Source organism: Nannobrachium achirus (assembly GCF_963921795.1).
Source record: "Nannobrachium achirus genome assembly, chromosome: 8".
NCBI lineage: Eukaryota > Metazoa > Chordata > Actinopteri > Myctophiformes > Myctophidae > Nannobrachium > Nannobrachium achirus.
In genome coordinates this window covers 20,528,986-20,556,847 of record NC_137817.1, presented here as the reverse complement: position 1 = coordinate 20,556,847, position 27,862 = coordinate 20,528,986, and the positions used below count along the sequence as shown (strand labels likewise).

The 27,862-nt window shown below is 41.4% G+C and overlaps 2 protein-coding genes across 4 annotated transcripts; both read left to right on the top strand.

Moving 5' to 3' along the window:
• Positions 1 to 3,648: 3,648 nt before the first annotated feature.
• LOC308290440 (von Willebrand factor A domain-containing protein 5A-like) lies at positions 3,649 to 17,247 on the top strand. Of its 2 annotated transcripts, none has more exons than XM_080732275.1 (20): positions 3,649 to 3,778; positions 5,329 to 5,406; positions 6,114 to 6,316; positions 7,846 to 8,068; positions 9,221 to 9,402; positions 9,964 to 10,078; positions 10,395 to 10,570; positions 11,051 to 11,139; positions 11,716 to 11,860; positions 12,069 to 12,148; positions 12,273 to 12,387; positions 13,083 to 13,241; positions 13,373 to 13,476; positions 13,571 to 13,791; positions 14,217 to 14,300; positions 14,426 to 14,500; positions 14,992 to 15,018; positions 15,316 to 15,473; positions 15,607 to 15,730; positions 16,607 to 17,247. In XM_080732275.1, the coding sequence occupies exons 2-20, from the start codon at positions 5,352 to 5,354 to the stop codon at positions 16,684 to 16,686; spliced, it is 2,415 nt and encodes an 804-aa protein (XP_080588401.1). In that variant the 5' UTR covers positions 3,649 to 3,778; positions 5,329 to 5,351; the 3' UTR covers positions 16,687 to 17,247. The 2 variants fall into 2 exon arrangements, with proteins under 2 accessions (XP_080588401.1, XP_080588400.1); XM_080732274.1 differs by having other exon boundaries at positions 15,304 to 15,473.
• A 797-nt stretch (positions 17,248 to 18,044) lies between these two features.
• On the top strand, positions 18,045 to 23,036 carry smco4 (single-pass membrane protein with coiled-coil domains 4). Of its 2 annotated transcripts, none has more exons than XM_080731607.1 (2): positions 18,045 to 18,127; positions 21,908 to 23,036. In XM_080731607.1, exon 2 carries the CDS (start codon positions 22,005 to 22,007, stop codon positions 22,182 to 22,184), a length of 180 nt encoding a protein of 59 aa, XP_080587733.1. In that variant the 5' UTR covers positions 18,045 to 18,127; positions 21,908 to 22,004; the 3' UTR covers positions 22,185 to 23,036. The 2 variants fall into 2 exon arrangements, with proteins under 2 accessions (XP_080587733.1, XP_080587732.1); XM_080731606.1 differs by having other exon boundaries at positions 18,048 to 18,106.
• The last annotated feature ends 4,826 nt before the right edge of the window (positions 23,037 to 27,862 follow it).

The window sequence follows — 27,862 nt, the reverse complement described above, 5'->3', positions numbered from 1 at the left end:
ACATGGAAGTCTATGGAGACCAGAGGCACCATAGAGTACGAAGGTATTGTTAAATGGCGGGGAATGTGTTAAGAGAACGCCATATTGGCGGAAGTCACTTTTATGCACTCGGGAGCGGTGCCTCCGTTTTTGACTGACAGCCCTGCCGACGAATAACTTTGACGTACAGGAGTGTATGCGTTTACACTGTTGCATCGCCAGGGGGCGCTGTATCCCAATGGGGGGGTCATTCCTCCGGTATTAAATGAACAAGGGTTCCGTACGGAACCTATCCGTTTAGTGATGAGTCATCACTTTTCTGGGGTCACTCTCGGCCTCCTATGAGCAGAGCGCTGGGTGGGTGGTTTATGGGTTTATACTATACTAGCCCTTACCCGTTCAAAGATATGAGCTCCGAAATGATGTGCAGTGTGTGGGTTATGGGATGTGCACTGTGCACACAGTATATGAGGGATGGAAAGTAACTTTAACTGGTGCTTGCATGATAATATGTAGGAGCATCAATGTAAGAAATACCCGTTTCGTTTAATGGCTACAGAGATACTGTGTACCGATCTGCATGATTTTTGGACAACATCTGTAACAGGGCCAGAAACCCCCCCCCCCCCCCCCCCCCCCCCCCCGCTCCACGGTGGGTCGGAATCCAAACATCTCGGCTTCGGCAAACTAACTATCCTTGGAACACTGATGTCTACTAAGAACAAACCCCCGGTTGGCAGAATGGACAGGCGGTCCTGTATTAACTTTTTTCTGTTACTCTCGGTTGATATACAAATCAATCCTGGACCTGTGACCACTCGGCAAACTACCGCCCGTCTGGCAAGAGAACTAAAGTTGCTTTCCGAGACAAAGAACTTCCCGGACGTCGACACGAGATCAGCTGGTGAGAGCTATGCTAAAAACAATAGCTATCCACCCGGCTCTCTACAGCAAAGCTTCAATCCCTCGGTAGACGGTGCAAACGATCCTGGTGTAGTCCCGGATGAACCGTGGACACCCAATGCTCTCCCCGAGGACCCCCCGATAACAACACCGCCGGATCGCCGGCGATTCCCGACGACGACCTGGATGGCCCCCCGCTGGCTTCCCCACCCAACATCGAGGTGGACGGTGGTCGCCTGGAATCTCCCCCCAGGGATCGTAATCAATCATGGCTAGCTCTATACCTCGGATGGGCGCCGAATCTGTGTATTATGCAATCCATGTATTGCACAAATTGAAGGATATAGAATAACATGTTAGTGCTAAAGTCAAAGAAGTTGATGCACGATGGACTTGTTGATTCACTAATTTACAAAAGTTATCCAAGTGTTTACATTTGGTTCCTTGGTGGTATAGTGGTAATGATTTAGGTATGGGAATACGAGTCTTTTCAGTGCACCATAGGTTGTTTTACATAATGTTTGATGCTTATTTTTGTTTAATAATTTGGGTTAGTATTGTGCCAAATGCCAAAGTCCTTGTAAGCACCTTAATAGTTGTCAACATGTTTACATTTGGTTCCTTGATGATATTGTGGTAAAAATGTAGTTATGGAAATATGTGTCTTCTTCAGTGCACCATAGGTTGATTTATATATATATGTTTGATGTTTTGATTATTATATTGATTTGTTTGTCTTTAATGTTGGGTTATGATTATGCCACAGGCCAATGCAAAGTCCTTGTATGAAACGTATTCTTGGCAATTAAAGTTCTAGTTTTCGTATTCCAATAAGTTTGTTCCTGTCTGTTTTGTTTGCTTGCGAGGGGGGTAACCACTGAATTTTAAAATGATTTATTGTATTGTATGTAACAAGTTAACAAAAACAATTACGTTTAAAAGTACAGGCATGACGGATATAAAACTAACTAAAAAACTAAAATTTAAGACAGATGTGGTAAAATATCTTTAGCAGCAATGATATGCAGAATTAGGGGGGTGGGGGGTAACCATTGAATTTGAAAATCAGTTATTGTATTGGACATAAAATAAACAAGTTTAAAGTCCGGAATTCAAAATTTACTTAGGTATTGGCATCAAAATGCACTCAAGTATCATTATGCGGAATGTTCCATTTCAAGTTTTCAAATGTATAAAAATCTTTGGAAAATAGCAGATCTACATGCTCACAATGCTTCGCGATGCGATACATTGTGAGCTTGTAGATCAGCTATTTTCAAATGGCCGAAATGTTTATATGTTAATATTTAAAGTTTTCAAACAATTACAGTGGAGTAAAACTGTAAAAGTACAATATTTCCCTCCGAGATGTAGTGGAGTAGAAGTAAAAGTATTGAGAATTGGAAATATATCAATAACTAGTAAGACGCCTGAGGGCGACAAGCGATGGTCACGCCAAGTCTGGCCAGTGATGTATGTTGGACCAGTTACCCATATATGGAGACCCCTGGTACCCATATATGGAGATCCATGTACTGTATATGGAGATATGCTTTGAGACCCCAAATATGCTTACAGTTATTCATTATGTGAAAATCCTATGACGTCTATCACATTCACATCTGATATCATACATACAATCCCTTTTATGCCCATACATGGAGATCCCTGTCTGAACCAGCCACACAGATATGGGCTGTCTTCCATACGGTTATTCCCATAAGAAGTCCTGTTAGATATGGGGATTAATATTGATGACATCAGGGAACTCCTTATATGGGCATAAAAGAGATTCCGTTAGTATTCCCATGACATCAACACACAATCCCTTTTATGCCCATACATGGAGATCCCTGTCTGAACCACCAGCCACATAGATATGAGCTGTCTTCCTCATTTATGGGCATTCCCAATTTTCCCATATGAAGCCCTGTTATATATGGGCTTAATATTGATGACATCAGGGATCTCCATATATGGGCATAAAAGGGATTCTGTTAGAGGTGTTCCCATGACAACACGGTGATGTTAAGCGTGATGTCAGTGTATTGTCTGCTGTTAACCGGAAGTGTCCCGAAAATAATGCTACAGTGAATTCTCGCGGAAGCAGGTGGATAAATAGTTTATTTATACTGAAAATGTGCAGACTACAGTAGGCCTACTTAACACCCACAGTGGGAGGCAGCAATACTCCGACGGGCGTCTAGAAGGCAGGAAAGTCAAAAGAAGTATTCTGCTGCTCCCTAGCTCCAGTTCAGCCAATCGAAAGCTTCCATGGGCAGGGTTTGCCCAGAACTCATGTGCGTTTCCAAATAACGCGGAGGGTTAAGGCATGAAGACAATCTTAAAACTTGTACTGAGAAAAGCCTGCATTTGCACAATGCACAGCTATTAATTTGTCACTACAGTGCTCAAAATAAACTGTGCTAAACAAAAAACCTGAAACTTACTTTGTACTGTGCTTAAAAAAGGGAAACTTTGTAACTTTGCAAAAGAGAAAAATGTACTGTGCTCAAAATAAAACTCTTTCTGATTATCAGTTACATTGATTGTTATAGTTTGGATATGGCATTGGGCGTATTATGCTGCATGTATTATTGTAATGGATCGGTAGGTAGTAGGTAGTTTTGCTTTGCACTAAGAGCACTAACGTTCATATTATGCAATATGCACCATTGAGAGGGGCGTTTCCGCGAGGCGGGTCTAAGCAGCCTGGTGGGTTTAGGAAACACGCGTCAGAAACCCAAACACGGAAGTCTCGTGAGGGGCGGGATGATATCGGATGATATTGACAAACTGAAACTATCTTCTACACATTTTCATGGAGGCTGTTCGTCAAGACTGAACTCTTGCCAACATATCGTTTCAGTCTAATCCTATTGCTTTGCAAAACGAGGTAAGAATCTATTGTTAAATTGATTTGATTTGATTAGCTTTAGCTAATTCTAATTCTTCCATGAATGAATTGAGTACAAAGGAGCCTAGCTCTGGTCTTAGCCCCGAATACATGACTATCATATAGTCTACATCATGTCTATGATAGTCATGTATGCAGGGCTAGCTCTGGTCTATCCTTTCGGAACCTTTCACTCCGCTGCTATGCAGCTACGGGATGAAGCTAGAATTGGAAATACTCAATAACAAATACCTAAAAATTGTACTTAGTTACTTTACACCACTGAAAATGAGTGGACAATAATATTATCAGAAACACAAAGAACTAGCCCTGAATGACCATAACAGGTCTGTAACTCTGAGTGCTGGAGTTTGGAAGCGCTCGTGGGAAGTCACTCTGTGGTCCTGTCACCTGTGACCACCTGGTTCTAAATGTCACATAGCCTAATGTCACATAGCCTAAACATGTCTTCTCGATTTTATTGACAGATATAACTCATAACATGTCTACGGTGGATTTTCATGAAACAAACACTTTGCAGATAGAAAGAGGATAAGGCAAGCTTTCCATAGAGCCGCAATATTGGTGAATTTGACGTTGTTTAACACAATCAGATAGCAAAAAGAAAAAAGAAAACGTTTTGATCCATTGGATCCCTATGGGAGGTATTTGCAACCCTAGATTCATCCGATTATTACAAAAATCTAGTGTTGCAATTTGCGGGTTGCGGCTACTTGAGAGAACCACTGGTATATGACACTAGTAGCCTACAGTGTCATAAATATTCCGAAAAAACCTGGAGACTTGACATTCAGTAATTGGGTATTATGATGAAAATAGAAACATTTAAATGGTGTGTAAAAACAATATTTGCCAAAGTTTGCCACAGACCTACGTATTTCTACATGTACAGACATGTTGATGACCCTTGCCCATAATGATAATGATTGTTATGTTCCTTGGAATGTCTACCCAGAATAACAGAGGCTATTATTCATTGCAAGTTCATATCCCTGTGGCAACTAACAAATTTAGCTCCTGGATCAAGACTATTATGTATTTTATCAAGTCAGACTTTTACATTGGTGTCATAGATATGCAAAGAACGTGGTCCTGTGGCTGTGGCTCACATTCCCGGTTTAGGGGTTAGGTACTCAGGTGGTCCAAGTCAAAGGGTAGTTGACCATTCTGACAATTACATTTTTCAAGTTGAAATCTGAGCATAGTTTAAACACATTTGCCTATTGCAAATAGTAACTTTAAACAACATAAAACCAACCAAGTAAAGTTTGATATTCAGATCCTTGTAATATTTGCAGGTGTCAGACACCGTTTTAGACAAATGGTCAGCTTATCTTTGGCTAAACGATTCAATTAGCTTTAATTAGACATACATGGTCAAATCGCCAACATGTATGATACACAGTGTATTTTTAGACCTGGATACATTTGCTTTGACATGGCGTGTAGAAAATGTACTACATGCTACAGACATGACTTTCACTTGTTTATTATGAATTTATCTCAAGAGAAATGTATTTTACTTTCAGATTTCAAGCTCTGTTGAAGCTATATGAACAGTGCAAACACAATGGAATGTGGTCTGGTCTCTTGCAAGAATGAAGCAGGTAAAAGTTTCAAACATCAACTCTTCTCCAGTTCATTCTATGTTCTTTGTTAATGTTTTAAATCAAGACTAGGAGGTGCTTTTAGAATGGGCCTCAGGTCTAAATGGGTTAACGGGAATAAACCTCAAGCAGACTTGGGCACTTATCTGCCTAGCCCCTCTCTGGACCCAACTAGTTACCTTTTTTTATTGGGGAAGACGGTAACCAGGGTCCCTTGCCGGTTAGTCCACTCTCCCTGATACGCACGGAGGCAGGAGCGCTCTCATGTGTTGATATTGGTTTCAGTGCACTCCCACCTCCCAGTGAACATATCCAAACGCTCCCTAACTTGGGACATGGGAATTGAGGAAAAGAGGCTACATTTCAAAAAAAGATAAAAAAAATACTTAGCGCAGATTCACACACGTTTCCGCGGTAGCCTACTGCAGTTCTTGGTCTATCTTTGAAGAATCTCAACATTTGAGCGACGTTATATTTGTCCGTGACCAGACAGTGGTAGCAGTGTGTATCAGGGAGAGTGGACTAACTGGCCTGGTTACCGTCTTCCCCAATACAAAAGAGGTAAGGGTCCCATCTGCCTTGAGTTGACTTGGTATGTAATCAGTGTGTAAGCTCCAACATCTTTCCCTTCCTCTTTTTACTCTCTCCCACGTGTCCTCATTCCATTGCGCTCTCTGTGACTCCTTTGTTCTCTGTTCCACTGTCAGTTCCTCTGAAAGGCATTGATGTGGAGGTTGAAGTGAGCGACCATGTGGCTACAGTGACCTCCATTCTACAATATGAGAACAAGGAGGAGAGTCCCATAGAGGCCATCTTTGTCTTCCCTCTTCCTGGTGATGCTGCTGTCTGTCATTTCAGCGCAAAGATTGGACAGTCAGAGGTTGTGGCTGAGGTGAAAGAGAAACAGGAGGTGAGCTACCAAGGAAATACTTGATTTAAACAGCCTGGACTAAGCCCCATGGTCACCTACTTTCACATGACTTCACTTATCATTTACCATGTAACCACCTGTTTTTTCACAAACTGAATTTTGAACTGGTTCCATGACTTTATCACCAACTGGATCAATTTTTCAATCCTCAATCTAGATTGTTCCTGGCCAAACACTGTTACAAAGAGGTTTATGCAAATGTTTACACCTTGTGAAGACTGACCCAAACCAACAGACACGAAAGCAGTTTAAAGTTCAAAAAAGTTTATTTGGGAGGTATAATGTTATAAAGTTCAGGGTGGGGAGAAGCATATGTAACATTCCAAGAACACAAGTTCTTCCCAAAATGAGGCTCTCTCCTATATTGCTCACAGGGGAGACAGAAACAACAGTATTAGGCAATGTAACCAAACACAGTAAATGTGTGACAGAGAACAAGTGGAGTGTAATCACTTACCGCTCAATGGAAGTGTTCCTCGAGCAAGGAGGGTCAGCGATGAATGAGGCTTAGTTCAGACAAAAAAATCATCTTTTTTTCTATCAATAACTGATACCATGGAGACTTGAATTCATGGATATTTTCTAGTGTTTCTTGCATTCCTAAGCCAATAATTTGATGACCAGCAACACTTTATCAGAACCAACTCAGCGCAGCTGTCTCCAGCTGGTCAGTCAGCGCAAACGTGTCTTCACATCAAGCTGATTGAGAACATAAATTGGCACAATGATCTTCCCTAGGAAGCAACGCTGGGCATGGTGCTGAACTCTGCCGTTACTACGCGTGGAGACACTCACCTGATCAGCGGTACAGGAGCGAGACTCCACAACATTTACTTACATACAGTAGGATAATGGCATCACTATCAAGGAGTACTACTGATCACGTATAGTGTTGTATATCTATGCCAAGTGTCTAATCTCATAGAGCTCGATGCTCAAACAGCCTGATATGTCCTCCTCAGTAGGGCTGGGGTGTATGGATTTCTTGTTATTGCGGTAATAAGTCACTGTTTACCGACTGTATGGCGGTAATGCAGTATTTCCCCAAAAAGTTGTTTTGAATGAAAGACAAATGAAAAATATAAATAATCGAGGTTATGAACTCGACACTGCGGTATTCTTTACACGACCGCGGTATTGTGGTTATTGCACCCAGCCCTACTCGTCGGACGACATCTCTCCCACTCCCATGAATTGCAACATGATCAGGTGGTTGACTAGACTCACTAGAACCATTCTGACTCGTACTATGAGTCAGAATACAATGGAAATGCTCAGGACTGGTTTACACTTGGATTTCTTTGCTATTTTGCAATCATCAATCAACTCTTAACTCTTAAAACTGGTTTATTTGCCTACATTCAACGACTATCCACATTTTTGTCTCATTGGCTATTCTTGACTGAACTTTGAACTATTTCCTTCAGTAATCACTCACTAAGATAAACAAAGATATATTGTCATTTAGCCCACTGAATCTCAAGTCTTTATATGCACTTATTGCTCAGGCTCGGGAGGAGTATGATGATGCATTGAGCTCAGGCCAGCAGGCCTTCCTGTTGGAGGAGAGCGAGGAGAGCCCTGATGTATTCTCCATGAGGGTGGGCAGTCTGCCTCCAGGGGAGAGCGCCTCCATCAGGCTGGAGTACGTTACTGAGCTGGCTGTGGAGGCTGACGGTGGGCTGAGATTCTGTCTGCCTGCTGTGCTCAACCCCCGCTACCGACCTCAAGGTAGGAAACAACAACAACAGACAACTTCTACTATATCCTTTTGCATATGATACTTGTACTCCATAGCTCTATAATCCTTAACTAAAGGGGAACACACACCGGACGCGGAGGCGGCGTGGAAGCGGCGCGTTAAAACATACAGCTCCATTATTTTCAATTAACTAACCCACACCAGCATGTCAGACGTGCGCAGCTGCGGGTCTGCCAACCTCGCCTGCCGCACAGATACACCGCTGTTCTATTTTTCCAGCGTTGCCGCGCGGTGAACATGTTCTCCCATGGTTCTCCCCACCGGGGGAAATGGATGTGCTGTGTGGCAGCGCGCCGCATCCAGTTGGGGTTACCGTGCGGCACTTCACGTGCGTCGATACCGCGACGCGACGCAGCCGCGTCCAGTGTGTGCTCCCCTTAACCTGTTCATGGCACTTACTCTGACCTGTAAGTTGTAAGACATTATTTTCAAGCTGCAGCTGGTCCATAATGACCAGAATCATTATGGGCGCTTCAGTCTAGAGGGTAGCACAGGTCCAATTTGACCTACCTGAACCCAAATGGACCTGTGAGAAATATACTCAGCACCCGCCTGTTATTGGGAATATGAGATACGATACCCAAACGGACCCGTGGCAATTAGACCCTACCCTACCCTGACCCGAGGAACAAGTCAATATTTTAGACCCGAACCGGCTCGGTTCTCAGTTCGGGTCTCGGGTAATCGATTGAGTATGCGAGAACTGACGATAATATGGATTTGGGAGCATACTTACGATGCATGTCTCATTAAAAACAACATATATTTTAAAGTTGAAGGGTAAACATTATATTTTTTAAATCTCGGGTCCTCTCGGATCCTTACCTTACAGGTAAATGCATTATTTCTGAATGCCCTGAACGGACCCGTGGCAATTAGACCCTATCCTACCCTGCCCGAGGGACAAGTTAATATTTACAACCGAACTGGCTCGGTTCTCGGTTGGGATCTTGGGTAATCGGGTCCTGGAAGACCCGTGCTACCCTCTACTTCAGTCATCTCTTTCTTAGGAGGTAGTGAAAGTGGCAGTGAAAGAAAATAGACAATTTGCAGATGATATTTTATGTTAGAGTGTGATCGTGCTTTCATTATATTTAGTACTTGTGTCCTCTATTTCTTAGGTGGTGAAGGTGGCAGCGGAGGGAGTGGTCAACCTCAGGTGACCTCTGTTCCAGCCTCTCTAGTGCCCTACAGTCTGTCCTTCTCTGCCCGAGTGACCTCTACTCGACCCGTCTCTAAAGTAGAGTCCAGCTGTTCCCTGGACCCTCTTCAGTACCTCAACACAGAGCAGACCCAGGCCAAGGTAATGTGTGTGCGCCTGAGCATTTAACGTGTCAAATTGTCCTGAATAATACAATGAACCTCAATCAATATCAACAAGCAATGTCAGTTTTCAATGTTGATTTTGAAATGTCACTTTGCTATTGAGAATTAATGTTCTAAAATTGCATTATGTGAATTCTTTTGACAAAACATTCCATCTGAGTTGGAGGTGTTGTGTGTCATTTGTGTTTGTGTTGTCTGTTGATGAAAATGTTGATGTGTATCAGGGGCAGGGCCTTATCAATTATGATGATGGGTAAATCCAGGGGAGGAATTCTAGGTTTGTTCAAATGTACTTGGCAAACACTAAATAAAGAATACAAATAAATGAATACATTATTTTGCAGTGTATGCATGTGCATTGCTAGAATTCAAAGTTAACCATTTGACCACCAGCATCCTTATTCTGCGGGAAACATTCTGCCAATGTATAAGCAAGCTCACAACGTGTCACGACACAACGTGTTCTGAACTATTTTTGACCAAGAGATTTGGTGTTGACAAGAACCTCCCCTCCCCCCATTTTCCTCTATAATCCCAGGTCAGTCTGAGTGATGGGCACAAGTTTGACAGAGACGTGGAACTTTTGGTTTATTATAAAGATGCCCACCAGCCCGCTGCTATTGTAGAGGCAGGAAAGGATTCTGCCAAGCCTGGTAAGCTCTATTTGTTTTTGAGCGGTGCTGCTAACCGCTCCAACATCTGGCTTAGTATGTTTGTATGCATGTATGTATGTATGTCCCACACTTGGCTCATTGGCCAAGCTTCGCAGGACGCTTGATAATGAAATTAACTCATAAAAAGCACCACTCCCTTCACACTGGGTGTGATTTTACTTTTATAAGTAACAATTTTGCTCTTATAAAAACATTTGTAGAGCTTTTTATGTCATTTAGTAAAATTGGACTTCCCTTTTGGTTTGATTTTAAAGTTGTCTATCTGTCTGTCTCCATCTCCTATCCTGTCTTACAGGCTCTCTGATGGGCGACCCAGTGGTCATGTTGAGCCTGTACCCCGAGTTCCCTAAAGCTGTGATGTCATCACTGGCTTCATGTGGGGAGTTCCTGTTTTTAGTGGATCGCTCTGGCAGCATGGATTGTCCCATGAACAACGAGCGTGAGGGGCCAGATCGCATTAGCAGTGCCAGGGTACTGCATGCTCGTTTGTTCCTTTGTTGAAAATCTTGACCTGATTTCCATTTAATCTAACATTTGTTGAGGAGAATATTTGACAATAAACATTGTTTGCATCAAGGGCTTGCTATGAGCCCCTGGTTTCAACGCATAGAAAATGTAGTCATGTGTAAATCAAGAAAAGGAATAATCATATTAATGACATAAATTTATATTATTAATTAATTAATGCATTTTTTTGCACGCATAAATGATATTCAATCTGTTTGGGATTAGAAATAGCCATGCAGCAGTGGTATACAGTATACCCCATAGAAAGATTAGAATCAACACAATCATTCATTTGTATTGTTTACCTGCTTGATACAAGACATGGTCACAGGATGAGGTTGTGTCAAATTCAAGACAAATTCATCCCTCTGTCACAGTCCAAATGAACACTTGAGGATGTTGCTGTGTTTGTATATGTTTCTATCCATCTATCAAATTGTGTAGGACACACTGCTACTGCTACTGAAAAGCTTGCCAATGGGCTGCTACTTCAACATATTTGGCTTTGGAAGTGAATATGACCACATCTTTCCGTGAGTTACACACTCACTAATTGTTATTATTATTTATTGTTATTGTTATTATTAGCCTAGACACTGTTTGATTGCACTACAATGGCAAAACGTTAAATAACAGACTTTTCACAGAAGCGATTAACTTGATCCCTAACGCATTGTTAAAGATTATTTTACTACGTTTTAATGAGTTGACCTGGTTGCTACATCAGTGTTCTGAGCTGATACTTAATAGATGTATTAATATATTATTATTGATTGTATTGATTGATTGAAGAATTTATTAGAAGTTTGCATAGACAAGGGTACAGTTTCATGACCGTTCACTGGTACAAGGTCAACTAAAAGGATAAGCTCAAGTAAGCACTAGACTTATTTAAATTTAGAGCCTCATATATACTCATATATACTGTACATACATGCATGCATGCACGCACGCACACACACACACACACACACACACACACACACACACACACACACACACACACACACACACACACACACACACACACACACACACACACAAAGGTAAGGTACTCTTTGTGAAAACTTGTGGAATAATCACAGTGTTTCCATACTCTGTTATGGCAGTGAGAGTAAGAAGTACAGCCAGACCACCATGGATGAAGCTTTGGAGAAGGTCAAGACTATGTCTGCTGATCTGGGCGGGACAGAAATCCTAAGTCCTCTCAAACACATCTACAAGCAGCCCTGCATTCCCAATCAGCCCAGACAGGTACTGTAGCAGGCAAACACACCCCATTGTTGCACCATGGCATGCACACACTACACATACACTTTAAACAAACTATACACACCACACTAAATACACACTACATGTACACCATGTACAGTATACACTATTCATTCAATAGCCATATTGGGTGTAGACAAGTGAAGACAAATAGGTGTTATTGATATAGCTGTCTGTTTTGTCATCCCAGCTCTTTATCTTTACTGATGGTGAGGTGTGGAATACAAAGGAAGTGCTAGATCTGGTGAGAAACAATGCAAGTTCTCACAGGTGGGTCTACGTCTACACAGTAATGTCTGTATGCAAAAACAACAACTGACAAGTCCACATTGTTGTGTGTGTATGCACACACACACACAGTACAGTACATTGATTATATCCTATTCTACTGCAGGTGCTTTACCTTCGGGATTGGGGAGGGGGCCAGCTCTGCTCTCATCACTGGGATGGCCAAGCAGGGTGGAGGTCATGCCCAGTTCATCACAGGAACGGAGAGGATGCAACCCAAAGTAAGATCTCTTTGTTAGCCATCTGGTTGGTCCCTGACTGACCAACCAGCAGGCTCTATCTGCCTTGTCCTGCCTTTTTTATGTTGAATTTGCTAAAACATCATTTTTGGAGAAATAAAAACATTTAAAAGCATGCTGAGTCGCTATACTGCCACTGAGCAGCTCCATTTTACTGAAACCAAGTTTGAAATTAGAATTGAACTCACAGAACAACAATATAAAGCAACTGAATTAAAATGGTAGTGGATGGAGTGTCCCACCGAATGTCCCACCAAGACACAGCAACCAATGGGTGTGAAGGGGGGTGGGACAACGGGCGGGCCTTGACAAAGGGTGAATTGACCACATAATCCATGAGATTGCAGCGATATCCCGCTGGCATAAAAAAGAGAAATGTCCCAAAGTAGTCCAAATCAATAACAGCTCTCCACTGTGGCAGTACATATTGATTGATTGATTGAAGAATTTATTAGAAGTTTGCAATAGAAAAAAGTACAGTTTCATGACAGTACAAATCACTGGTACAAGGTCAACTAAAAGGAGATCCTAGAAAGCCGAGGCTTATTTCCACAGGAACCACACTTTAAGTATCTCATATAACATTGAAAGACAGACGGAAATACTGTGTGCACTGCTTTCTGTTTAGTTGTACCGTTTTCAACATCTTGTTTCTCATTCTCTTTTGGTTTCAATAGGTGATGCAGTCACTTAAATTTGCCCTGCAGCCAGCTGTGGTGGATATTAAAGTTACATGGGACCTGCCAAAAGGAGTGTCTGCAATACCTCTGTCTCCGCCTATCACAACCCTTTTCCAGGGCCAAAGGTCGCTAATTTATGCCCGGCTCACTGGAGAGGTAAGAGCAGCCACTTTGGGACCATGTACATTACACAAAATCCTTTCATGACTGGTTTGGTGCAAATTGTCAGTCCTGCGTGCATGCACACAACATTTTTTATATCCAATGTCTCTCTCTTTCTCTCCCAGAATTCAGAGGCTAGTGAATGCAGTGTGACGGTGAAGTACAGCCTGGCAGATCAACCTTCTCAGAATAAGCTTGGCTTCAGTCTCAAACCTACCAATGACACTGGGTAAGTTATCCTTTAATCATTGAGCAGTGAGGCAAAATAAGTAAACATTTAGCCCTAAAGGAAATGCCACAACTCTTTATTCTCCTGTGTGCAGATTGACAGTCCACAGGTTGGGGGCTCGTTCCCTGATTCGCTCCCTGGAGCTGGAAGAGAGAGACCAGCAAGAGCAGCAGGATGAAGCAGTGAAGAAGAGGGTTGTGGAACTCAGCATCGAATCAGGAGTGAGCAGTGCCTTCACTGCTTTCATCGCTGTCAACAAAGCAATCGGGGATGCTGTACAAGGACCTCTGTTACGCAGAAATGTTCCAGTACCAAGTAAGTACTGTAGGGGTCTGTAAAAGTCACCATGATAACTTCCTCAAACACAATTAAGATCTACTGTATGTGGGGGTGAAGTCTGTAACAACTACCAAAGTGACATGATGGTCATGGCTTTGATGTACTATGATTCGTGCACTGTATACTGTATACTCTAAGCTTAATTAGTGCAGGATCTTTACTTCAGCAATGAATATCTACTGTTTAATGATTAAACAGTAGATATTCATCGCTAAGGTAAAGATCTGAGGTAGAAATCTTGTACTAAATCTTGTGTGTGACAAGACAGTCCACGATAATGGCTTGAACTGCAGTTACTGTAAAATCCAAAATGCATATTCTTCCCCTCCTAAAATGATATAGCGTATAAAATTATATCCATCAATCTCCTCAAATTTAAAAACCTTGTATGTATTTTTCAGTGATGCAACTCTGTGCTATGAGTGCACCACAGATGATGCCAATGGCTTGCTGTTATCGGGCAGCACCAATGCTGGTGTGTGACAGTAAGTAGAACGTTTCTGTCAAATTCAAGTGACATTCAACATTATTATTATTATCATTATTATGCAATACTGCTTGATCTTTTTCATAACACAATACACGTTGAGTTTGTTTTCATATTTTATAGGCATGTGTGCGGATGAAGAGGAGTACGGTGCCATTTGTTCGGACAGCATAGAAGCGGACTACGGTGGTAGTGAAGGTACAGTACTGTAAGATCATTTAGTTGTCCCATCTCAGACTGACTAATGCCCTCTCAGAAGCTTACCATGACTTTAAACACATTAAAACCATGTCTAATGTCTAAATAATCTATCTGTACATTACCTTTGCTGAAGGGTCTGTCCTGCGGCTCCCAGGGACTCCTGGTTTTAACCACACAACGTCATGCGTCTTTCGAGCTGAAGAGCCTGATGTCTAAATACAACCATTTTCACCCATAAACTATTATTATTATAAATATAGTGGCCCTCGCCATCATCAAAGTTGCCCATCCCTGCTCTAAGCTAATGCCTAAACACAAAAATGCCATAGATTTAAACATTATATTGTGTATTAAATAGAATCCCTATCTGAGAATGAAACCTTGGGTAGAATCATCAACACTGTGTAAATCATTACATCATGAGACTTATTTAATAGCTTGAGGTGCTTCAGAGCTAAATATTCACATTGTGTATTTTTTCTTCCAAGGTGAAGATGAGGAAGTTGGATCATGCGGTGAGTTATTGAGAGAAAAAAAGTACTTTTTTGGGTGAACTATTACTTTTATGTCCAGGAGAAATTTCCCTTTACTATTATTCATTCCAGCTCAATAGTATTCAACTCCAATAGTATTCAACAATAAGTTTAATACACACTGTGAGTTCTGGCTTGTTCTCTTCCATAAACCAAGTCTTGCTGCCTGCAGTAATAAAGCCTGCAATTTCCAGTCCAAACTGTGCTTTTGTGACCCCTTGTGGTACTATTGGGAACTGAACACTATTTGTGCACCAACAACAACAGATTTGTCCTCAGCTCCGGAAGAACCTCCTCAGTCCAGGCTGCCACCCACAGACACCTTGCTCCAGGTGATCAGCCTCCAGAAGGCTACTGGTTTCTGGACCCTAGTTCCAGAGCTGACTGCTGCGCTTGGGAAGACTCACGAGGAGTTGGGAAAGTCAAAGCCTCTATCAGTAAGTCCCAGCCACATGTTTCTGTTACAAAGGGAGATGATGTGTACATGTACGTTTCCCTCCATTTGATCAGTGTTCTTTGTTAATTTTTGATAATTTACCCTGACACCATCTCCATGTCATGGGATTCCAGGTGACAGAGGAAGTTTGGGCCACTATTCTGGCTCTAATCTGGCTCCATGGTTTCAAGATGGAAGCCCAGGATGAGTGGCAGCTTTTGGCTATGAAGGCAGTGTCCTGGATTCATGCTCAGAAAGGTAATGGTCCCAAAATGTGTGGAGCTATTGACAACATACGTAGTGCTTTGGTGACACAGTAATTGGCATACACCCAGTGGTGTGTTCTACCATGTTATACGTAGTGTGACCTGTAGAAGCGTCGCCATCCAAAAAAAAAAAAAAAAAAAAAAACGTCAGAGAAAGCGTATCTGATACGCAGGCGGAGGAGCTGGGAAGCAAGAATGTGGACTTCAATAGCCTAGTCTGAGGTGAAGGCTTATGTGGCTATATTGTCTTTCTTGAGGTGATAATGGACGCTGGCAAAGGAATTCACATATTAAACAATAGATCTGCCAGACTGCCACACTTCATAGTTAGCTTCGCATAGTCAGACAATATCACTAATCTGCCAAAGGGCATTTTTTTCTTGGCAGATTTGTCTGGCAAAGTACTGTATTCAAACTGTGCCGAGCGATTAAGGTGACCACACGCATGCACGTATATACACGTGCTGTGCGTGTAGGAGGGTGGGGATAATTTATATGAACAAAATCTAGAACACACTCTGATACTACCCTACCTTCAGAGTGCCACACGGATGATGTGTTTTTGTAGGCCAGCCCCAAAGTTACCTCTGCCATGGGTGGGAGGCTCTCTCCATTCCGACATGTCGCCACTCCGAAATTGACTTCTTATTGTCGGAGTGGCGACACTCCCATGGGCCTAAGGTTTAGGGTTAGGGTTAGAGATAGGGTTAGTGTCGGAATGGAGACATGTCGGAAAGGAGACATGTCGGAGAGGAGAGATGCACTCGCCATGGGTACCCACTGCCAACATTATCGTGGGAAGTACTGTAGCTGGACGTCACACCACAAATAACAACATTCTGTTATCTAACGTGTGCCTGTTTTTCAGTGGGCTGCATGACTGAGTGTGTGGAGGCTGGAAACACCTTGCTGGGCTGCAAGGTGCAGACAGATGACCTGGGGCTGTGAGAGGTTCATCCTACTGTACCTGGCTCCTCCTTGCCTATCCACCTGCCGCTACCAGTGGGGTTGCAACAAGGCATGCAATTGTCGGGGCTATACCTTCAATAACCTTCAATAGATCACCCTGTGCTCTTAGCTTTGTGTAATTGGATAACATTAACAGGATTTACAGCAGTTAATACATTTCTAATATTGTGCTTACACTGTGGTTTATGGGCTGATTCTCTACCAAATTAACATTATACTTTAATCTTATATCTGCACACTGAACTGCAGCCTGCATTCCCATGAGAAATGTTTTTGTGCACTTTCTTTACACTTTTGTTATGTCAATTATATAATTATTACAATCCAGAAGGAGAATGTGACCAGTGACCACCATTGAAAGTAAAAGCGCCGCAGTCCGCAGAACCTCACACTGTTCATTGAATTCAATGGATGGGGGCTGGCGGCCGCAATGTTGTGAGGTGCTGCACTTTCTTTATTTTACAAATAATACATTGTATTATTATATAATGAAACATTATGCATAACAAAAAAAGATCAACCTTATAAGAAATAAAAAATATAATTTTAATTTCAATATGAATTCTCTTGTTTTTATGGCACTTCATTTATACAGCAGCAGGAATGTGAAAGGAGTTACCTGCAACGCAGGTGCTGCTGGGGATGCACGCACCAACTGACACACCAGACTACTTTTGCACCCTGGTTGTTTAACATAATTAAAGCAGAAAGTAAATTTATTTTTGGCTGCAGCCAACGGGGTAGCCTAGGGTTATGTGTTGTATTCCCGGTTTTAACAGACATGTGCAGTCAGACATTGTCATGACGCATGTGCCCTAGGGCATTGGTTCTCAAAATGGAGTCCGGGGACCACCAGTGGTCCTTGAGGGAGTTCCAGGGGGTCCCTAGCTAATAGTTAGGAACCAAATGGACCCTTATGGGGTATGTAAAAAGAGATCTCAGAGTTAAATTAACATAATTTTACAATATAATTAAATTGGGGTCTCAGATAGAAAAGCAATTGAATGAGGGTCCATAGCCTAATGCATGTCAAACTGGGGGTCCTTCAAATTAAAATGGTTGAGATTGAGAATCACTGCTAGAGCTGCACAAATCTTATGGGTGTCCCTGGTATATCTTTTCAAATGGGGGTCCGTGGGCGAATTAATGACAATTTGGACCTTGACAAGTTGATATTTAAGTTTGAGAACCACTAGTCACTAGTGTGTGGTGCTGCAGACAGACATTGTCATGACGCATGTGCCCTAGGGGTGGCGCTGTTGTAGTCGTTGATAGTCAGCCCAGCCTCTATTGGAGCCAGCCATCCACTGTTGCCACGTACAACTAAACTACAAGAACAAGATTCATTCCTCAAGTGTGGACGATTCAGGAGAACGGGATCACAGCACAGCAGCAAAAGGTTTGCACCGCCCTCTACACAGTAAGCAATGAAACGTAACATCAGGGAACAATATATAGGTTTATATAATATCTGGATGAAATATTAAAGTAACGATTTAAAGGAAACACTACAGGTGTGCGTCACTTAAAGTTGTTGACAGAGTTATTGTTGGTAGCCTAGTCAGCTGGTCGTTGTCCAAGGCTGAAGTGGATTCACCTCAGCCAATGTTAACTAGCAAAAGTAATGTTAGCAACAGTGGTGGGGTGGGGAAAAAAGTACTCGCATTTGTATTTAAGTAAAAGTATCAACAATACTGCAATGTTGAAATATTCTGTTACAAGTAAAAGGCTCTTGTTCAAAATGTTACTCGAGTAAAAGTACAAAAGCGTTGCAGAAATGTATTTAAAGTACCAAAAGTAAAAGTACTAAGATGTTTGAAAATAGCAGATCTGCAAGCTCACAACGCGTGTGAGCTTGCAGATCGGCCATTTTCAAATAGCCTATGTATAAAATAGGGCTGTAAGTTGTTAATGTTTGTTTTATAAATAATATGATTTATTAGCGCAAAGTAACTAGTTAATAACGTTTTTAAAATAATTGTAATGGAGTACAGTATTTTCCTCAGATGTGGAGTGTAGAAGTAAAAGTATTGAAAACTGGAAATACTTCAGTAAAGTAAAAGACAAGTACTTCAAAATAAAGTACTTGAGTAAATGTACCTACAACATTACACCACTGGACTGGTTAGCAAGTTAAGTTAGCAGGCAGGGGAGATCAGTTCGCTACCTTAACACATGAACAGTAGAATTAGTATATTATTAAAATATGAACACGTTGACACAAGAGACGCAGATGATGTGTGTTAGCTGCTGCTGTACTCTGCAACAGCAGAAAGTCAATCAGTGAGGCTAACGCTAAAAACTAGCAGCAGGCTAACAATCTGCTAACATTATGACTGAATTAAGTTGCGGCTAATAATAGCCGAGCCGGTTGGTGTTGTCATTTCATGACGGTAACTTATTATCTCCGTTCCATACGCATGTGAGTTTCAGCACCATGCTGAGTTAAGACTTTTTGATTGGTTGGTTGAATACTTTATTAGCAGCAGTTCGCATAGGAAAAGCCCAGAACAGTACAGTTCAGATACACTGTCTAATAATAGGATTTAAACCCAAGTCCTCTTGGCTTGTTTACATTGCGATCCGTTGTACGCAGAGGGGTAAAAGTACATTTACCTAAGTACTGTACTGCACTTTTGTTTTGAGCTATTTGTACTTTACTGGACTATTTCCAACACTTTTACTTCTACTCCACTACATCTCGGATCCAAATATTGTACTTTTACACTAAAACTATTTGACAACTTTAGTTAGTTACTTAATAGATATTGATTATTACTTTTTGTGCGACAGGAAACAGAGAGAGATGACATGCAGCATTGATTGATTGATTGATTGATTGATTGATTGAAGACTTTATTAGAAGTTTGCATAGGAAAAGGTACAGTTTCATGACGGTACAGTTCACAGGTACAAGGTCTACTAAAAGGAGATCCATGAAAAGACTAAGCTTATTTCCACAGGAAACCATTAAAGTATCTCATAACATTGAATGACAGACGAATAGAACACAGTACTATGCAGTAGATATGTAAATAAAATAAAATTAAAGAACAAAAAAAAAAAAAATCAGTAAGTCTAAACAAACAGAAAGTATATACAAAGAAGGGGCAGGGGAGGGTAGGGCTGGGCTAGGTTTGCATAGTCTGTCTAGTGTCCATCCGGGAATCGAACCAACCAGTGACTCGCTGCCAGGCATTGGAGCCCTACCATTAAATGTTTGCTTTGATTATCGGGTCGTCCCAATATCTGCATCTCTGCTTAGCTTGAATATGTATTTGTATTTTTACCAATTTCATTACAGAGGGCATTTGTGTTCCACCAACTGTTGCATGGTACTTTTAATTTTGAAATATTTTATGACACAAGATGTTTGGCTTTAAGGCCCATGTGGGAGTCAGACCAGGGTTTGAATCTCAGGCTTGAAATTGGGGTATGTTGGCATCAAGTCCAGGGGTTGTACTTGTGCATCAAGCTGTCATTGTAGACTACAGAAACAGAGAGAGGCCCGGCCCGGAACCGTTGGTTTGCAAATCCCAAGGCTATGTACTTTACTTACTTCACAATCTTGTGCACACAAGATTTACATCTTGTGCTAATGGCTATTGAAATAATTGTACATCGTGCATTCCTTTTGAATTTCTTTGTGCCTATTCGTTGATTTAGGAATATTAAAGAAATAAAATATAAAAACACGCTTCTCTGTTGTTCAAAAAAGTAACCGATAGAATAATCGCTAAAGATGTTTGTGCATTTCGTTTATTATACATTTGTAACATTCCTTTTGTCATTTATATTTATATCACCAGCCAATCAAACAATATGATTTAAAACACAGGTTAAGGGTTTTGGCTGAACCACAATGGGATTTCCCCCCCCCCCCCCCCCCCCCTCTCTCTCTTGAACCTGTTGATTCACAGGAATTAACATTGTAGTACCGGTATTATTAAAAGAGCCTTATGTAAAAAGGATACTTGGATGTTTTTGCAACATAGTTGCTGTCCATCTAGGCTCTCTACACTGATGGAGACGCATTATGTGCCAGACCACTGGAGAAAGAAATTAGCTTTATGGGTCACAAAAGTTACACATAAAATTAGAAACTGACATAACCTGAAAAACACAAGTCGTCTTGGTAGTTGGTTGACACGTCGTCTTTATCCTGGGGTTACTAGTGCCTGGGGGTTGGGTGGAAGGTTGGAAGTGTGTATTTGTGAAGTATTTCACAAAGCAGGATCATCAAGTTCAATAAATGCTAAAATGTCTTGGGTAACTTGTTTTGGATCTGCTTGAATTTATTTATTATTTATTTAAATAATGTGTTAAAAAGGAGGGGTATAATAACATTGTGACTTCCCCGTGGATCTCTTGACTTCATGTTGATGAGGTCATATTGTTGTCAGTCTTGCCTAAATATGGAGGGACAGCTAGACGGTGGATCTTAGATTAAATTCATTATTATAATTTATTATTATTATTATTATTTTCCTTAGAACCATCCTCCTATGTATGAGCGATAATGAGCCACCCTGTCAAAACACAAACAGGCTCCACTCCTTGGTCTATTTAAAGAAAGGCTCATTGCCTGGCTATTATACAAGAGATCTAACTTCCTTTGGTTTGAGGAAGAGCATCATCAGGGGGCATGCTAATTATAACAGTTGCAATAGGAGTTGTACCCCATGTAGATGTCCTGTAGACCGTTTTGCTAAAACAAAAATCCTCAGTATTGTTGCAGAATGTTAAATCTACTGCTTCCTTCCCTGCCTGTATCACACCAAAGAATAGATTATTGATTATTTTTATCCTTTAAAATAACAATGCATTTCTTCATGAATTGAGTACAAAAGAACCCCAATGCAAACAAGCCAATGCGCTTTCTTGTGATCTAAATCATTTTAGTAGACCTTGTATCTGAACTGTACTGTCCTGTACAAATTCTTATTCAACCTTCTAATAAAGTGTTCAATCAATCCTCAATTTCTATAGGTGTCATTCATTGCTTCCTTTGTGGATAAATCACTGGGAAGCATTAAAGTATTGTATGGCCTATTGGCCTTATTACCATAATGTCATGCATGGCAAGGTAGATTGGCTACAGGTAATTCTACTTTTATTTCGTAATCATATCAAACTTACAGTGGGCCATAAAGCCAAAACTGAAGACTGATAATAACGATGACGTGTCTCCATGTCACAGGTGTCTGTCAGTGAGTGGAGCAGCGGAATACATAGACCAAACACTACATTTGAGGCAACTGGTACTGCTGTGGGTCCATCCAGAGAGGGGAGACACCATGAGGCAACTGAAAGGCAAACCCAAGAAAGAGACATCGAAGGACAAAAAGGAGCGCAAGCAGGCCATGCAGGAAGCAAGGCAGCAGGTGGCCACAGTGGTGGTGCCCACCCTGGCTGTGGTAGTGCTGCTCATCGTGCTCTTTGTCTACGTGGCCACTAGGCCTGGTGCTATTGAGTAGATCCTCCAAAGGCACTTAATTGAGAGACATGTAGGCCTACTCCAATATTGACTGGAGCTGTGCAGACTTAAGAATGGCTACACCACCCAAAGGATTACCTTCAAACGTCTTAATCACCACCTCTCCCCTGGCCAGGTACTGGCCCCTCTCATCCCCATTGACTCACTCCTATGTGTATGTTTGAACTACCTTAAATAACGCCTCCTCCAAAGTTGCAGGTTTGCCACAAGATGGAATCAAGCTTCAAAACAATCAAAAGTGAACTCGGAGGCAGTTGCTTCTTGGTGCCTTTCAGTGGATGAAGAAAGGAAATGCTCCAATGCCATTTTTTTATCACCCACACTTTACAATGGCGGCGAGATTCATGTTGGCTGTGGTGCTGTTTTTACAAAAGTTGCCATGTCATGTTTACCAAAGGACTTAAAGTGCGCAGCTTGCCAAGTTTAACCAGAGACGTATTTAATCAGGTGAACGGCTAAAAGAATGTGTCATTGGTATGACTGCATTGTTGATCAATGCATTTCTAACCAGTCACACACAGAGCCTTTCACTAGCATTTACCACTTTATTTGGGCAGCACTTATCCTTATATCTGTGGAATGTATAAATATAAATGTTTTAGTGAAGAAGAAAAAAAGTATTGAAACATGCCAGCATTGTTTTCCTGCCTCATTCAAATAGCTGAATGCAACCAAGGAGTACATCCTGACTCGAATGTGATGATAGAATGTGCATGGATCCGTTTGTGGATCATATGATATGATATCCATGGTCATGGTGGTGGTGTTTTACAATCCAAGAGCTATACGTTCTTTCCATTAGCTTATTGACAACCTTGACTTTTAAGTCACTCATGACATCTCAGCTGAAGATGTGAAAATGTGCCTTAGATCATTTCAAAATGCTTTATTTCTGTAAATAAAGGAAAGTGAAATGTTGTTTTATTTGACCAGTATTTGAAGCAAACAAGGTTATACGAGACAGTCCTTTAAAGTAGTTGCATTTGTATTTAGTAAAGCGAATGCTTTTCTGTCTCGTTTGGTTTATTTGTATGGGAACAAAAATAATTTTGCAACCCATAGACTAAACAGTTGTGACACTTTAGTCTTACCAAGAATACTGCTGGTTTTCATTCAACCCTCAAGCTTTTCAAATCTTTTACTGTACATTGGTGCTAGCAGCTCATTGTATTCACCATGCTACGTTTTAAGTCTATATTCTACATGCGTGTATGTAAACCAGTGTGTTGGGATCTGAAATCAAGGCATAAATTCAGTGTTAATTTTGTTACTAAAAGACTAAGATTTTGATATTTGGTCGTCTAAGACTAGACTAAACAATGTCATAAGACTAAATCGTGTGTTGTCAAAAGACTAAATCTTTGCTGTCAAATTTAACACTACTAAGGATGAATCCACTTTTTTGACCCTATATGCCATTCCTGTGTTAAAATGATGCTCCAAATCAGGGTTGGTCTACATTTATTTGGGTTCTAGAAGCAGTTTTTAAATAATTGGGTTGAGTATACGTTTTAATACAAGAATATTCATTGTGTAAAATACCTATTTCAAACACCACACGGCACACGCTCCTACCTACCTGTTAAAGGTGATACACCATGAAATTTCACTTTTCCTATTTTAAAACCTTTTTTTGGGGTCCCACTAGCACCTTCTATCCTCACAAAGTCCCATTTCTGACCGTTGTGTCTTTCTCTGGTTTTGGGAAGGCGGAGGTTAAAAGCATCCCACGGGTTCTCAAAACAGGCTGTCCTTTTGGGAACACCCAGGATAGTTTTTGAATTGCTTGATTCAGTATTTAGATATTTAATATTCATTTTTATCAGACACGCCCCCTTCCTATACAAACCCATTGTAACTTCTAACTAATGTTAACCATGATAGATTCATCAAAAACACCCGTCCTTCTTTCTGATGACTCGTGACACCCTCTGAATGCGTGAGCAGGCTGTGTTTTCTCGATAACTGTTTTTAATTTATTTGTAATCTTTTGGGAAAATGAAAAAAAGGAAATACAATAAAAAATAAAGGTTATCGAAAAAACACAGCCTGCTCGTGTATTCAGAGGGTGTCAGGAGTCACCAGAAAAAAGGACGGTGTTTTCATTGAATCTATCATCTATCTATAAATGCGAGAAGTCTCTGCGTGTGTGTCTGTCTGTCTGTCTGTGTGTGTGTCTGTAATCCGCGTATCTCGAGAACCGTTCGTCCCACCGGCTTCAGATTCGGCACGCGCGTTCCCCGCCGCGGCACGGAGTGCAGTGCCGGGTCTCGACCCGACCCGACGCGCGGTTTTCCCGAACCGGCGCGAAACGTTCGGAATCTCCTTATGCGGGGTTGATTGTTGACATCAGGCTGTTCCGGAGGAAATCGGCGAAAGCTCTGACTCATTGTGACATCACTTCATAAAAGGCTCTGACATCACGTACGCCACATGAGTCAACAAAAAATCTCTGTGATTGTGTATGTATGTATGTAATCCGCGTATCTCGAGAACCGTTCGTCCCACGGGCACGCGCGTTCTCCATATATGGGCATAAAATGAATGCCCCCATATATGGGCATAAAATGGATTGCAGACAGACAGATACAGATATCTCCATATATGGACATAAATGGACAGAGGCAAACAGATGGTCAAAGATCTCCATATATGGGCATAAAATGGACGCAGACAGACAGATACAGATATCTCCATATATGGGCATAAATGGACACAGGCAAACAGATTTTCAAAACGGGTCCTATGAAAACAGGTATAATGAGGTTTGCATTAAAGGGGGAACCGGCACTGTGTCTGCAACACAGTTGGAGGCACAGACAGATACTCCATATATGGGCATAAAATGGACGCAGATAGACAGATATCTCCATATATGGGCATAAAATGGACCCAGAACTATAACTGCAGTGATCTCCATATATGGACATAAAATGGACGCCGACAGACAGACAGACAGATACAGATATCTCCATATATGGGCATAAATGGACACAGGCAGACAGATGGTCAAAACGGGTCCTATGAAAACAGGTATAATGGGGTTTGCATTAAAGGGCGGGGCATTCATTCCCTATTTACATTGTTCCGAGTTGGCCAGGTCGAGTTGTTTAAAATGACAAAACTTTGATGTCACTATAGTGGACTAGTGGTTATAATGAAGTTTGAAGTTACAATGGGTTTGTATGGGGGAAATGAATATCAAATACCTAAATACTGACATGTTCAAGAACTGTCCTGTGTGTTCCCCAAAAGCCTGATTAGATGAAAAAAAAAAAAAAGTGAAATATATTTAATTTCATCCCTAGCCAGGCCTTTTGTAGACCTAGGGTGATCTCTTTGCAGATGAGTAAGCCTGGCTACGCGAGGTTAGTGTGATACTGACAAGCCACTCCAACCAACTTGCTTACATACTTTGTTTAGGCAAAATCTGTAGATCTATGCTATCACCTAACCAAATTGTCACACTAACTCACTAACAGAAAAGAAACACGCTTGACTTAAAACACATATTTTGCCATTGGCCAACAACACTAACAAAAGCAAACGTAAGAAATAATGATGGTGTACATTATTTCTTACGTTTGCTTTTGTTAGTGTAACTCCAGCATCCATAACTAACTGCCACCTCTATTTCTCATTCTCATTTGAAAAATGCTGATTCTATGTGGTAAGTTTTCTCTTCTGTTCTAACCTCTCTGCCTTAAGTCGAATTACCTCTTTCAGAATGTAGCCTACTTGGGTTGGTGGGTTGGTAGACAGACAGGAATGGACGGACGAACAGACAGTTAGGTCAGGTGTCATAGAAATGCTGCAGTGGGCAGTTAGTACTGGACAGATATGGTTAAGAGTAGAGAGATGCAGATTCAATAATTAAAGAATAATACATGGCTGGGTAACATCAGAAGTCAAATTAAAATATAAAATAGAACACACTCTGGTGTGGCCATCTGCACTTGGTCTGGCCAGGTTAGCATAATGTATGAACCAGGGCAGGAATTTCGTCATTTTAGGGGCAAGGCCACTTGACCTTTGGTGTTGTCCATTTTATGAGGGCACAAAGGCCAAATGCCAGGGCAGGAAGGCCATCAAATTAAGTTGATGATTTAAAATGTAATATGTAGACTATCTGCAGTGAAATAAATGCAGTCTGATCCATGCTCAGCCATGCTCCAATCAAAGTCACTGGATTGGTTTAAAGATGGGGACTCGGGGGAGTTAGAGTCAGAATCTCAACAAAAAACACTAGTGTCTACACAAGAAAGAGAGAATGGTGTCACTGGTGTCTACAAGGCAAGAAAGATACAGAGGAGAAAGAGCTATGGGCCATTGTGGCCTCAGGTCATGCCATTTTTTGGAGGGGCGCAAGGCCAAGCTCAGCGGCAAAGACTGGTATGAACTATAAATATAAAAACATAAATGTAGGCATACTTGAATATGTTTGTGGTTTAGTTTGTAAACACTGGGGCAGAAAGCAGGAATTACAGCTGTCATGGCAAAAATATGAACATGTACAAATGTGATCAGCAGGGGGTGCCAGAGGCTTTGAAAAGCTCTCCTACTGCAGTTGCCAGGCATGTCAATGAAATGTTGAATCTTGAATCTCAGTTGATATGTAGGCTAGTTATCATTCAACCACACTGCTCTTATCATAATGATTTTCTAATTCAATTACGCAATTTCTTTTCTGCTCAATAAACCATTACCGCAATTCAATGAAAGAAACATGTAGGCCTATGTCCCTTCAATTTTAATTTAGAGTTTAATTTGTTTGTTTTTGCTAAATGCACTCATGGTTTCTCTCCAGTGAAACAATGACCTCCATTTAAACTAGGCTACTATATGATGCTTCGGACAAATCACATAACTAATCATCTTCTAGTTCTGGTGTTAAGCTTAGAATAGGGAAAAAAGTATAGGTAGGACCAGTTGCAAATTGCAGACAGGTGAATTTTATGGTGGTTTTGAAGGAGGGTAGGGAGTCACACTTTTGGATGGATCTTGGTAGGGCATTCCACATTTTGGTGCCATTACAGTAGAACACATTTAACCCCATGTTTTTGCCGAATCTGGGTGAATGAGATCAGTGGAGCTCCCTCAGTTTTTTGACAGCTACTCCCTGGCCCATTGCAAGTTGCTGTACTCTGTCCATAGCACTATCTTTCTAGCAGAAAGCACATATACCGTGCAGAACATGCAGAACAACGGTAGCTACTAGCTACCCACACACACAGAACTGCTGTGGGTGAGATGGACAGGGCAGATTGGGGTCATTAACATCAACACATTTGAGCCGGTGCTTAGAACTGAATGAGTAATGTAGGTTGGTGTCGGTGAACAGTTGCTTATAACTGCATTTCACAACATCTTTCTCTCACTTTCTCTCACTCAACCAACAGCAGTCACCCTGCTACACATGCATTGCACATGCTAGTGGAGGCTATAACACATCTGATACAGTTGAGGCACTTACCCCAAACAGCTTGCGTAAGGTGTGACTCACACATTACATGTGGATGTGTCACAATGACATGGGAATAAGTGGAATCTATATAAGTGGAGGACAGAGAGCGGGGTGTTGTGTTGTGTCAGGGGACTGTGAAATACACCAAGCTGCAATCTAACCCCTGCTGCACAATGCTTCCAACCTTTGAGTAC

Excerpts from the sequence above, each read along its gene's own strand:
- LOC308290440 (XM_080732274.1), top strand. The coding sequence starts at position 5,352 with ATGAACAGTGCAAACACAATGGAATGTGGTCTGGTCTCTTGCAAGAAT. Across the intron at positions 12,149-12,272 it reads AACAATGCAAGTTCTCACAG|GTGCTTTACCTTCGGGATTG; the intron begins GTGGGTCTACGT and ends ATTCTACTGCAG. Across the intron at positions 14,501-14,991 it reads GGACTACGGTGGTAGTGAAG|GTGAAGATGAGGAAGTTGGA; the intron begins GTACAGTACTGT and ends TTTTCTTCCAAG.
- smco4 (XM_080731607.1), top strand. The coding sequence starts at position 22,005 with ATGAGGCAACTGAAAGGCAAACCCAAGAAAGAGACATCGAAGGACAAA.